Here is a 14,025-nt window from a genome sequence, read left to right as displayed (position 1 = left end):
CATTTAAGAATTACAATTAGTGTTGCTGGTGAGATTCTAAAAAGCTGTTAAGTAGTACTGGAGGACTGGAAAGACCAAGGAACATGGGGGTGACACAGAGGTAGTAACTGCAAGAAGCTGCACCCCCAAGGACTGGCTGGGAGATCAACAAAGGGAGGTTGGGATTCTCAACATTTAAAAACATTTGATGCCAAAGCGCATCAAAGAGGTGCCCTTTGGAGGGGGGCTTCAGACTTGGGAGGAGGGGTCCTGGGTCAGCTGGTAATGGTACATCTGAAGAGACACTGTGAGCTGGTCCTGGTACTGTTGGAAAAGCCTGGAAACTGAAACCAAGCACTGCTACTGGAAGAAAAAGCCATTGATGAAGTGAGGCTGAAAAAACTAGATGTAAAACACAGAAAGGCAGTTCCCGTCCCCTCCTCTAGAGCACAAGGGAGCTGACCAAAGAGACGTGTGGTTGCTGCGTACTAGCCTCACATCACAAAGCAGAGGAGAGAGGGTGGATTTGGAGCTGAGAGACAAGAGTTTGGTATCCTTAAGTAGCCAGAACACTTTGGAACAGCATTTACAGAGGTTTTAGGAAAAAGGATTACAAGCCAAGGATTCTAAACCCAACCAAATTATTGTTCACTTATGAGAGAAAGGGAAAAAAATTTGGGGACATACAACAATTCGGAAAGTGTACTACCCACAATTTCCCTCGCAAGTGAATATGGCAAGTACTCAAGAAAAAGAAAATTAGAAAGATAAAATACGTTATGTAAGAAAAAATGGTGCCTAATAAAACTGGTAAAATTAATGGAATTTTTAACTCTAAAGCAAATATTAAGAAGAAAATCTGACCAGCTGTACAATGCTAAAAGCCAAAAAAACTAAAAAACACAGTAGCAATCTGGAACTGAGTGTTCAGATTAATTCAACAATTTCTGCAAGGAAGGAGGGGTGGTGTGGAGGAAAAACATGCCAAAGGTCTCAGGCGAGAGCAGTATATAGATATAAAACATGCAGAGATATTATTAGAGAGAAATACAGGTGGGAAGTTTGTTCTGAATTTCATTTACTGATATACCTATGATATTCTATTAAAAATGGAAAATCCCAAGTCAAAAGATACAAAAGAAAATAAATAAAATTAACAAAAAGGAACAAATAAGGAATGTAAATATCAGCGAAGGGTCAGTACTTACTACACCCTTGAAGGGTTTACAATACTCCCTACAGTATTTTAAGGAGGTTATTCACATTATATGAAAGAAGTACAATTTGGGAAAATTAACTTGTTCAAGATGAAGTGGAGAAGCCAATGCTTAAGGTCATGTCTCTCAAAATTCTCAATCACCATGTCATTCCGCTTCTCCAGTAAGACAAGGAACTGAGATGTCACAAAGGTCCTAGTTGTTTATCCAATACCCATTCTCCCTTTCTTTACCAACACACCCCCTGTTTGTTTAAGCCACAGAAATTTAGATAGTCTATTATGCAGTAAATTCAATCCCTAAATATTATAAAGACCAATGAAACAGATCACCATAAAGGAGAATAATTAAATTCTCCAGTAAATGAACAAATAAATGCATTCTTAAATCAATAAACACAAAAGTGCAGCTACATGATATTTAAAGAGACACACTTAAGAGGTAATAAGACAGAAAGACTGAAAGAGAGCTGGGCAAAGACATCCTAATCAAGTATGAATAAAATGAAAGCAATGTTACTGGCTAACATTATGTTCTAAAGTATCCCTTGGGTAAAAAAACAAAAACAAAAACACAACAACAACAAAAACCCACTCAATGTGACAAAAATGGATATTTCATATCAGTAAAAGGCACCATCGACCAAGGAGTTATAACAGGTAACTCTATGCATTGACTGATGTTATATAAAATATATAACTCAAAATCTGTTAGAAATGTAAGATATTTGATAAAACTATAAAATCATAAATGAAAAATGTTGACATGCCCTTTTCAATCAGTCAGCAAATAATTAAGGATATGGAAAATATACACAGATTCTCTCAAAAGTCCATTACACAGTAATAAAAATTGATCATGTACTAGGCAACAAAGAATTTCCCCATAAATTCCATAAACTAGGGATCATAAAGGCAGTGATATTCTTGGACCATAAATTTTACCAAAGTAGAAAAGAGAGCCAGTCCAACACCAAGGAAACAAAAGCATACAACGCTCCTCACAATAGATGATGAATCAAGCAAGAAATCAAAATTAAAACTTAACCTAAAGACGAACTGGGCATTACTAAAAATAAGAACATTACTTGCCAAGGTCTATGAGATGTGACCAAAGAAGCGCTCTGAGGAAAAAAATTTTATAAATGAAATTCAACTGAAAAATCTGTTAAAACGAGGCCAGCCCAGAGGGCTGTCCAGGGTGAAGGCTGCGCAGTGTCGGGACCTGGCGCTGGGCATGCGCAGTGCTGTCCCGCGGCTTCCAGGCTGAGCCCCGCCGGGTGGAGCCTCCGGGATCCTGGATACAGGCGTCCCCAGGCTGACAAGGAAGACGACCGGCAGCCCTCGGCAGAGCTGACTGGGAGGAAGTGTGAGCGCGAGCTCGGGAAGACTCAGCTCATCAAAGCTGCCCCAGCGACGAAAATAAAGCCAGTGATCAGGAAATTGACCAACATGATGATTTAGGAGGGAACGAAGTACTGGCCAGGACCCTCTGACAGAATGAGGAAGGTCTGAAAAAGAAGCAGCCTGAGAAGTACCACGCCGCCTCTGCAGAGGAACAGGCAACCACCTAACATTAACTCCTGCACTCCTTCCACGGGGCACTGAAAAACTGAGCCTGGGATGGGCGGGGACCCGTCCTCAAAGGTGCCCATTCCTACCAGGTCCCAGTGATGGTAGCCAACCAGTGCGGTGGCTTCCTGGTTGGCTAGCAACAGGATATTGAAATTAAGAAGGATAAAAGTGATATTAATTACACACGATATATATATATGTATATCATGAAATGTATAAATCTCCAGCAAGGCTACATGTGACCGAAAGGGAGGGACATGGCCCATCATGAGAGGGGAATGCTGTCAGTTAGGAGTAGAAAGAGAAAAAAAAAAATCATGCTTTCTAGTCAAAGGAGAAAGGTGGAGCTGAAGCTACGGAGTAGCCGAGGAGACCTTCAGAGTTACATTCTCTTCAATGGCTCATTTTCCCTGGAAAATGTCCTGTGGCTTTGAAAAACAAAACTTTTCACTTAAAGCTAAGGCAGCTATGTCATTTATTGTCACAACACATACACTTTTAAGAATGAAAGAGACTCTATTAAACAGTTACACCAGGACAACCTGCAAAAACCTGGGCTTATACTCATCCTGCCAGAGAAGACAGAAAAATAGAAGATGGACATAAAGTGGTGCCTAGGATGATGCTAAAAGTAGATACACTTAACTAAAGATGAGCCATATTTTTGGTTCTTAAATGTTTCAGCTATCAAAACAACAGAGAAACGCAGTTACACAATTAATAGCATCCAAAAGAAGGAACAGTTTAGGAATAGGACTCTTTGGGACTAAATTCAGTAGAAAATCTCCCACAGGTAGCTGTAAAAACATGCTTGTGAAAACTAAAGCAACAAGCCCAAAGATGCTGCAGAGGTGATCGGCACATTGCCTTGTTTTATCTCTAGAAGGATCTCAGAAGGTCTCCGGTTTTGAAGATAATATTTTCTTTCCCTTTGACTATTTGCATTTTCCTCTCCTTTTCATTTTCCTTCTTTTTCATTTCATCCTTTTTTTTTTTTTTAAACAACAACTTACTCTCCTCCTCATCCTCCTCCTTCCTTTTTCTTCTTACACTGTGTTGTTGGCCACGTATCCACGTGTTTAAGACATTAGTCTACAGATGTTATTAAATTTGCCATCATTGTGGGTTTTGATATAGATACTGCACCTTCATTGAAAAAGAAAATCAGATACTTTCTTTCTTGTATTTTCTATGCCCTGGGACTACCTAATTAACATTAGAGAGATTCACTATTTGAAGATCTAGCAGACTGGACCTTGAAATTGTCTGGGTCTCCCATAGGCAGAGGGGGAGAAAGGTAGTGGTGGTGATGTTGATAAAGTCTTTGACAGTATCTTTGTATCTTCCAGTTATTTGGTCTGTTTAAGTTTCTTTCTTTTTTTCATGGTCAGTTTTGCTTATTTATGTTGTCCTAAGGAATCATTTGGTTTTCATACTTAATCGTGTGTATATCTTTCAACTTCCTTTTTATCTGTATTTATTTTCTCATTTTAATGTCTTATTCCATATATTTTGCATTTCCCCTCTTGAATTGTTTAGCCTACCTACTGATTTCTCTATTTTATTGTTTGTTTCAAATAATCAGCTCTTTTATAGTTTGTTAATTTCTAGCTTTCTTATTCTCCTTAGATTTAATGTGTTTTCTTTCTCTGACTTTTTGACATTGATAATTCATCTACTTTAACTATTTTTTATTTATCAAGATAAGTTGTTAATGTTATGCATTTAACTTAGAACAATTCCCAACTTATAATGTAGGTGCAAGGGATATGTGATGTTTTCATCATCTTTACTCTCTAAATATTCTGCAATTTTAAGTTTGATTTCTCTGAGTTAAGAGTCATTTTAGAAAGAGATATTTACAATTTTTTAGCTGTAAATTATTTGTTTTTGGTTCTTTTTTTCTGAGTTTATTATTTTCCTGTCCATTTATTGTACTGTATTCAGTTTATGTCCTCTGCATCTACTTTGTAAGTTTTTTAATTGGGATTGTTTTTGGGGGGCCTATTAATATATACTGAATTTTTACAAATAGTTTGTAGACATTTGTAGGTTTAATTTATGTTTTTACCATATGGAGTTTGATCATTTCAATCAGCTCTTTTGTTATTAATTAATTTACTTTGGTCTTCTTTATCCTTCTCCTTCTTCTTCTCCTTTTCTATTGCTTTTTTATTTCTTGTAATTTTTTATTTATTAATTATCTTGAAGTTATATTTTTGGTATAATGATACTCATGATGTTATATCTTGGTTGAAGTTAGTTACAAATTTTCATTACAAAATTATGTGTTGAATTGTGTCCCCAAAAAGGTCTGTTGAAGTCCTAACCCTTAGTACCTCAGAAAGTGACCTAGTTTGGAAATAGGGTCTTTGCAGATGTATTCAAGCTAAAATAAGGCCATAAGGGTGAACTCTAATATGACTGGTGTCCCTATAAAAAGGGGAAATTTGGACACAGGCATGAACAGAAGAAACACGATGTGAATACCATGTGAAAATGAAGCCAGAGACCTGGGCGCATTTACAAGCCCAGGAATGCCAAAGATTACCAACAAACCACCAGAATCTAGGAGACAGGCATGCACCTGACTCTCTCTCCCAGCCCTCAGAAGGAACCAACCTTTGATCTTAGACTTCTAGCCTCCAAAACTGTGAGACAATATATTTCTGTTGTTTAAGCCACTCAGTTTGTGGTACTTTGTTACAACAATCCTAGGAAACTAATACAGGCTACTTGGCTTCGTTTATTGTTTTTTTGCCTTGAATTCACACTATTGTCATTTGCCTAGTATGCCTTTGACAACTCCTTTATTTTCAAACTTTAGTGCCTCTTGAATTTCTAAAACATAATTAGACCATGTCAATCCATGCTTTAAAACCCCTCGGGTGACTCCCCTTTGCACTAGAATACAATTATTCCATTTGAATAGCCTAGCTCCTTGCTACAAAGCGCAAAGCACTGCATGGTTCTCCTGTCTCCACTCAGACCTCAGAGCCCTCTGCCCTCCTGGCCTCTAGCACAGGAACCTCATTTGGTACTTGCAGTAATCTGAGCCCTTTACATCCACAAGTCTCTTCTCTTTATTGGGAAACCTGTTCCTTCCACCGTTCAATCACTTTATCTTTCTGATTCTTCAAGTCTCAGCTCAAATCTTACCTTTTCAGAGATTTCCTCTCAGATCACTGTATCTAATGTGATCTAACACCAAAACCACCAAAACTCACAAACACATCACTCATCATTCCCTCACAGCACTGATCACCATGTGAATTTATCTTATCTATTTATGTACACATTCATCATCTCTACCCCCACTAGAATTTAAGTCCCATAAGTGCAAGATTTTTGCCTGCATATTTCATCATGTCTAGAGTATATGCTTTGCATGTAGTTGGCAAGCAGTAAATATTTGTTGAAAGAAAGAAGGAAGGAAATTACAAAGGATGGATGGGTGGAAGGAAGGAAATCTATAAGCCACTTTTTTTTCTTTCTCATCCTTTCATAAAACACTTGCTTGGAACCCTCACTGAGAGTCTCAATTCTGTGTTTCAATGCTAGACTATTTATTCTAATTTAACCTTTACTCCATGCTTCCTGTTGTTCCAACCATTTAATCACAAGCTGTAACAGATTGAAAGAACAATTTTTCCATCATTAAAGAAATAATTTTTATTGATATGTAGTCAATGATCATTCCTTCCCCACCCAATCCCTATATACAGTGCTTACATGGTAGATGGTGGAAGTTCTCTTTTGCCTCACCCCAGGGTCCTTTACTACCTAATTTCCAACATTATCCACATATAATCCAACATGATTTGAACACCTGAAGAGATCCTAACTAACAAATCCTTGATAAAAATCGTAGAGAATCATAAAATCCTTCTCTAACAGGTCATAGGGACAAGGATTTCAAAAAAGAGACCAAAACTTTAGAAGGAAAAAAAAGGAGAGACACATTTCCAGATGATTCAGTATTCCCTGCAGAGTTTATCAAAGCAGTTTTACTTATGTACTTTAAGATAAGTTTTAAGAATTAGTTAGATCGGAATTAAGCAACATTAACTAGAAAAGAACAATGTTTGTACTAATTACAAAAAGCAGAGGATAATCTTTAGTTCCCATACGTCTTCCTTCCACCATGCCACCATGGGATGGCAGCATACCCTCAAATTACAGATTGTTTTTGAATGTTTCAGATCAAACGATACTACTGAAATGACGATGGGGCAATATTCATTTACAGGGCATCTGCTATTTCCAGACAATGGGGTGTAGGCATTTCCCTGACAGTCTTTTCTCTCAAGGAGTCCACAGTGCACTAGGGTAGACAGTCTTATGCACAGATAATTTTAATTTAACAGCGTTCAATGGAAATGATAGAAACTTAGAGAGGGGGACTCTTAGCTTAATATGGAGATAAGGTAAAATTTGCCTGAGGAGATGATGCCTGGACTGAGTTTTAATATGTCAGTGTTTACCTAGATTAAAACAGGAAGGAAATGATAAATATCATAGAGGGGCAAAAAAGACCAGTTTGTAAAATGAAGAAAGGAAGCTGTTGGAATCAAAGGAGGGGAAAATAGTTGTACCTCACAGGGCAGAGAATCCACTAAAAACCAACATTTTTTGAGCAACAGCTGCACGCCAGACATCCATCTACATACAAGGAGAATGAAATGCACACAACCTTTGCCCTAATAAAGTCTTTCTTCTATTGGATAGGCTGACAACAAATAGAAAATGTAATGCCAAGTAATTATATTCACTCCAAAGAAAAAGCAAGCAGAATCATCAGTAGAGAGCATAGACAAAAGGAGACAGCCGTTGGGAGGTAGTGATATTTTAGATAAGGCCAGCAGATGCTTTCACACTGACCATACATCACACTCGTGGCTAAAGTTCGTTAGCACGTGAGCACTGGAAATGTACTCACCAACACCTGTCCCACAAAGGTCTGTGCCGAGAGCAACATTTCTACACGATCACGAAAGACTCCCTGGAAAGTGAGACTTCTTGAACGTTTACGGTCCATGCTACGTGACATTACTTCCTAGAAGCAAGAGAAAGAAATCGAGAGTGAGCTGGGTCTCAGAGAAGGTCATCTGTTTTATGTGTGTTGATGGTGTCTCCTGCTGGAGCGTCAGCCAGAACGCACTACACCTTGTCCAACCCCAGGAACCCTGAACTCACTTATTCCCTATTTCACATGATGAATTTTACTGGGTTTGCATTTTACTGCTCTTTGGCAGTATCTTCATTCTGAATTCTGCAGTCTTCACCATGCCCATCTCACATACTCTCAGCCCCAGACCCTTCACACTGACACTATTGTTACGATCAGGGTCGGGAGCAGCGAGCTTCTCTCTGTTCTGGGAATAAGTGTCTTATCCTTTTCTATCAAGATACACAGACAAAGAAAAAAATTACAAATGGATTTCTAGGTGATTACTTAAGTATCTGCTTTTTTGAGTGAGAAAGAAGAAGGAAACTTTTCGCCATTTTATGTTGATTTTAATTCCTTATTTGGTATCACATCCTGTTGAAATTATGATCCTTCCTCAAGTTTACAAACTATCTTTACTTATTATACAATCCCCACTCTGTATCCGCGGGTTCTGCAACTGCCTATTCAACCAACGTCGGATAGAAAATATTTAAAAAAAGAAATTTCAGAAAGTTCCAGAAAACAAAGCTTGAATTTATGGGGTGCTGACAACTATTTACATAGCATTTGCATTATATTTACAACTATTTGCACAGCATTTACCTTGTATTAGGTATTATAACTAATCTAGAAATGATTTGAAGTGTATGTGCACAAGTTATATGCAAGTACTATGCTATTTTATATAAGGGACTTGAGCATCCTCAGATTTGGGGGGTGTGTCCTGCAACCACAAAGGGATACAAAGGGACCACTGTCTTTGAAATTTATAATAATCCTATGAGGTAGCCAAAGTAAGTCTGATTAAATCCATTTTCTATTGATAAGGAAACCGAGGTACAGAGAAATTAAATGACCTGCCGGTGGGCAGGCCATGAGGACAGTGTGGAGTCTGAACTAGCCTCTGTGTGTGTTGACAGCCTTGAACTACCCCCGAGAAAGACGCAGGTGAACCGGGACTGACCACACCACGCGGACGAAGCCCTCTGACTTTTAGAAAAGCTCATTTTATGTGGAGACAGGCTTTTGAAATGATTGAATTTTTCTATTCGTATTTTCTGAATGGTAAGAAGAGAAGTCTCATTAAATGGCTATTTGATAGAGTTTATATCTTGATCAACGATTGCCACTAATACATATGACTCATCCTGTGCATGCCTGGGAAGTGGTCTGGGCATTGATTTTTTTAAAAAACTATTCAATGGCATGAATATGGAACACTCATTTGAATTCCATTATAAAATTGAGGTGCCTTTTGTGGCAAAACAAACTGGCCCTAAGATATAATAAAATCATACTTATGAATGTAGTAAATCTTTTAAAATGCACATTTAAGGAGAAAATTATGACTCTCCAAATAATTTTTAAAAGAACTTTCCACAGTACTTAGATTTGTGACAATTTTGCATTAGGCCAACTTTCCCAAAGGCTTAGAGAAAAATACAACACTCTCAATCTAATTAGATATGGTGAATTATTAAGAAGTCACTCAACTGTTAGGAAACTCTCTCCTCAAGATTTAGAAGCGGAACAGTATAGTCTTCTGGTTGCTCAGACCCTGCTTATTAACAATTTGTAACATCTGCTTCCTATTCGAAATGAAAAGGTACCTCTGGACTGGAGGGCAGACATAAATTATATCAAAAGAATGAAATGAAAAATACAGCAAATGTTTATGGACAAATGCGTTCTCACATTTTTGTAACCACACAAAAATGAATATAATGGGGAAGAAGATACATTTCCTGGAGCAGAAGTCTAAGGAGATTAAACAATTCCACCAATTCAGTTGTGCACTGAAAAAAAAGGCAGAAGGCATGTTCACCATATCCAGTGCCCGTTCACGCACCGTCAGTGTTGTTAAGAAATCAGAACCCCAGGATTCATTCCTCAATTGCTATGCCACTGCTTACTGTCTATAATCTAGAAATAATTAGTAACAGCATAAACTCATTTAGCAACAAAATCTATAAAATTCCATATTGGGCCCTTCTAGAATGCAGACACCTGAATTTCATATGATGACATTGGCAATGACCTTAAAAAGTTACCAAGTGATAAATTCTTTTATTTTATGTCAATGTTTAGCATCAAGAGGCAATGTTTCAAGCAACTTCTCAGTATTAATTACAAAACACAGTTGACGTGTTCTGTTATGGAAATCAGAAAAATAAAATTGGGGAAAGAAAAACCGTGAACAGATCTTTGCTTTCAACCATTGGTACCAGAACAGCCATTATGTAACATTTGAGCATTTTTATTCTCTTAAGCAGAGTCTTACCTGGATAGGATACCATTATTCTTACCATCATCATTTTCCAGTTGTTATTCAATAGTGCCCACCCTTGCAAAGCTTGTTTGGGTGTAAAGAAGTGTCCCTGAGTTTGTGGCTGGATGGCATGTGCACGTATGCATGGGTTTCTGCATGTGTGCACAACTCCATGTGTTGTATTAACGTGTATAAAAGGCAATGTATACTTGTGAGTATATGAGCATCCTGTGTGAATGATCCATGAAGGCGAGGTTGACACTGATGCTCCTTTCTGCCTTCCTCGTGGTACCCAACACAACTGGCATTTTAAAATTTGAAATAGAGGCATAGACCTCATGTTAGCGGATGGTTTTTTCAAAACAATGACATCTGTTTCCAGAGCTCACATGCACCGTCATCCACACAAGGCATTGCTTCTCCCAGCGGTGGGAGAGGAGGCCTGGCCCTGCAGCTGCACCCTTTGGCATGGCGGCCTGGGGTCCTGTTTTCCACCCCTGAGCAGGATGGACCCGTGTCTAAGCCACAGCATCAGAGCTGGCGGTTAACCCGGGAAAACTGAGTGAAGCCTCCATGGTCTTCTAAACACAAACGCATGCCAAACCTGTCTCTGATCTTCATACAGGGGAACTGACCAAGAAAATTCCTTTTCCCTCGCTCTTTTGCCATTTTTTAATGCTCCTCCAGATTAGCCTGGATATTAATAAGATGAGGAGTCCGCTGAAGAAGGTCACAAGGGAGGAAAGAATAAACGCTGCTTGGATCTCAGCTGTACAAGACATTTTCCGCAGGGCTTCCCCACTATTGTCCTCTGACTTGGTTAGACACATCAGGAGACAGAATTGTCGGGGTGCTTCTTCTATGATGTCATGATCACATGGTAATGATTCCAGGACTTGGACTTCGGTGTATTAGAGTCCTAAGCCCCATGCAGTAACAGCGAGAGGGTCCAGTACCAACCGAGGTGCCGACTCACAGGACGCAAATGAATGAACGGCAGAAGGTCCACGACGTAGGTCTTTGGAAGACCAGAATTCTAGATTGGATGCTGTTACTGACTTTCTCCACGACCCTGAGGAAATTGAATCCTTTGTGGCCATGGTCAAAGGGTCATCTATTTGGTTTGTGCAAACAACTTCAGGACAACTCTTTTTGAGTGAAATGACTTCCAACCACATGTGTGTCAACGTGCTGATTCTTCTAAGTGATGCCACATTCTCAGTAACCACAGAAGGACGGATGAGAAAAGTACTTCAGGATTTCTGCATATCCTCTCAGTCGGAAAGGCATGGTACAGAGTGCAGGAGCTGCAGGAAGCAATTTCACCCGGGTGAACGTTGGTTGGTTGCTTTTGAGCTCAGGAATCTGTTCCCCTTATCTCTTCCTTATGGGATCCTCCCCTTTCTTGCTTTTATCCCCACCCTGTCAGCAAACCCTTTGGTCCAGCGGAGGTAAAGTTCAAAATGAGAGCAATAGCTTTTATTTCCTCTGATGTTTTCAAAGGTGTAAGAAACGTCATGCCTTTCAGTGTGCACGAGTGGCAGGCGAAATGTCAGTGCCCGAGGGAGGGGCTAGTTCCCTTAGTTATTGTGAAGATGACCTGACATGAGCTGATGAGACCCAGGAGAAATGTTGTTGTCCTTCGGGGTCTGTCATGACTCTGCTACCAGTGGCAGACCTAACGATAGCATTTCCTAGAAATGCTACCACAGGTATATTTCCTTCCTTTAAGTTTACCTATAATTTGCACAAAATGCCGTCATTAAGCTAGCTAACTAGCAGAGGGCAGCATGATAAAGAACTGTGCTCTAGGAGTTCAGAGCTCTGAGCTCCAGCCCCAGTTCTTCTGTTAAGTTACTGTGTGGTGCCTACCAAGTCACTTTAATTTTTCATAGTCTTATTTTATGATAATACAGACTTGATAGAATCATTGAGGCTCAATAAGGTAGTGGGATCATATTTAGAAAAGCATAAAACTCAATACAAGAAAAGGTACTGTTAGCTATTAGAGTTCTTTTTCTGAATGGCATTGATCGTAAAGAAAGGAAGAGACAGGAGGATAAAGGAAGGAAGGGAAGGAAGGGACGGAGGGAGGAAGGGAGGGATTTATTTGTTTATATCACATACACACTATACGCCTATAGGTATTTGGAAAATAAGATCACAGTTTCCAAGTCAAAGTTCATTCACATCATTGACTTAGTCTGATTAAGCTGTCACCATCAATGAAATTTTCTCACTTCCTAACTTTTGTGATTGAATATTGTCAAAGTATTACAAATTCTTTCCAAGATGCTGTCTAGGCAACTTTCCCCCTTTTCCGGGAAACTGACCTATGAGAACAGAAAAATGTTTAATTCAATTTAAACAGACAGGTAGTTTGTTTCTCTAATGTTCTTTTACTGTGATAATATTATTAGCTTCTGTGGTGAGTCCAAAAATGTGTGGATGGTTTCAAATCAGTCTCTCCAAATTCATCCTGAACCTAGGCTGTGCACCCATCTCCGTTTCCCCAGGACTGCCTCAGGCTCAGTAGTGAAAATCCAGCACCCTGGGAGACAAACTGGGCTAGCTGATCACCCTGCACCCCATGCTGCCTCATCCACACTGTGCTCCAGCCGCACTGCTTCCTCTTAGCTACAAGAACACGCAGGCTCTGCTTTTTCCAGCCTTTACAACACTGTTCTCTCTGCCTGGATCACCCACTCCCATCTCTAGCAGCTGCTGTTTTCAAGTCTTCATCTGAATGTCCCTTCACGACCTCCTGACCATCCTACAAAAAGAAGGGCCCAGCTCCAGGATTCTGTTACGGCATCCCAACCCCCTCTTCCTTAGCACGTCATAGCACTTATAGTTCTGTTATTTCCTTGTTCCCTGGTTTATTTTCTGTCTTCCCTCACCAGACCATAAGCTCCACAAGTTTGGGGATCCTACCTCTTGTCTTCTTCACCAAGTACCCTGTGTCCAATCATACACCCAGCACATACCAGGCAAATCACATGAACTTAGTAAATAACTGGTGACTGAACGAATAAATCATCGATCTGTCAAAATATTTGTTAGGTGAATGAAATACTGAATCTATTGATACATGGATCTTAAGTTAACCACACTTTTCTACTCCATATTTCCCACGTCTCACTACAAACTGTCCTCCGAAGGAAGTGCCATCAGCAGTGTGTATATGCATAGCGTGTGGTGTGTATATGTGTGGGTGTGTACACGGTGACATGATGTGTGTGTCTATGCGCATGTGCGCAACCGCATTGAGCAACTACTATGTTCCAAGCACTGGAAGCACAGTGGTGAACAGAACAAACCTAGTTCATCCCCTCCCAGGGGATACAGTTACTGGAGGAAGACGTTTACAATTAGAAACTTGTAAAGTGTCTGGGGAAGAAGCCAAGTAGTGGAAGGAGGACCCTCACCGAGGTGAGGATCTCTAGAGGTGGTGAGGAGGCTGCCTCAAGTATGTCGTGTTTGAAGCTGGGGTCTGAAGCGTGAGAAGCTACCCGGGCCCGGAGCCCCAGTGGGCTTCGGGAAGCTGGGACAAACCTTGGGAGGCTGGGGGATTCTCGTGGGCAAAGGTGGGAAGGGAAATGGCACTTCTGGAGATGCTGGTTGGCTGGAAAGCAGTGGCCCAAGAGAAGGCTGGCAGTGTCAGAAGGGAACCTTTGTGTTCCAGTTTAAGATAAAAAGAAATACGAACAAACAAAAAATGTTATCTTAAGAGGAAACAGCTGAAGGATTTTAAAGAAGGGAGCTAAGTGATTGAAAGGACGGTCCTGGCTTCCCTACAGAGAAGACACTGGTCGG

The 14,025-nt window shown here is 39.9% G+C and overlaps 1 protein-coding gene across 1 annotated transcript in view; it reads right to left on the bottom strand.

Moving 5' to 3' along the window:
- The window catches only part of KCNU1 (potassium calcium-activated channel subfamily U member 1), a 135,165-nt gene extending 124,102 nt beyond the window's left edge, over positions 1-11,063 (bottom strand). The window contains exons 1-2 of the mRNA XM_059909343.1: positions 10,845-11,063; positions 7,710-7,826 (exon numbers count right to left, since the gene is read on the bottom strand). Coding sequence (XP_059765326.1) covers positions 7,710-7,826; positions 10,845-11,039 — 312 coding nt within the window. The 5' untranslated portion in view covers positions 11,040-11,063. The remainder of the gene's footprint in view (positions 1-7,709; positions 7,827-10,844) is intronic.
- Between the last annotated feature and the right edge of the window lie 2,962 nt (positions 11,064-14,025).

Source organism: Balaenoptera ricei, chromosome 21 (assembly GCF_028023285.1).
Source record: "Balaenoptera ricei isolate mBalRic1 chromosome 21, mBalRic1.hap2, whole genome shotgun sequence".
Classification (NCBI taxonomy): domain Eukaryota; kingdom Metazoa; phylum Chordata; class Mammalia; order Artiodactyla; family Balaenopteridae; genus Balaenoptera; species Balaenoptera ricei.
The sequence above is the reverse complement of the archived record's forward strand: the minus strand, read 5'-3'. Positions and strand labels throughout refer to the sequence as shown.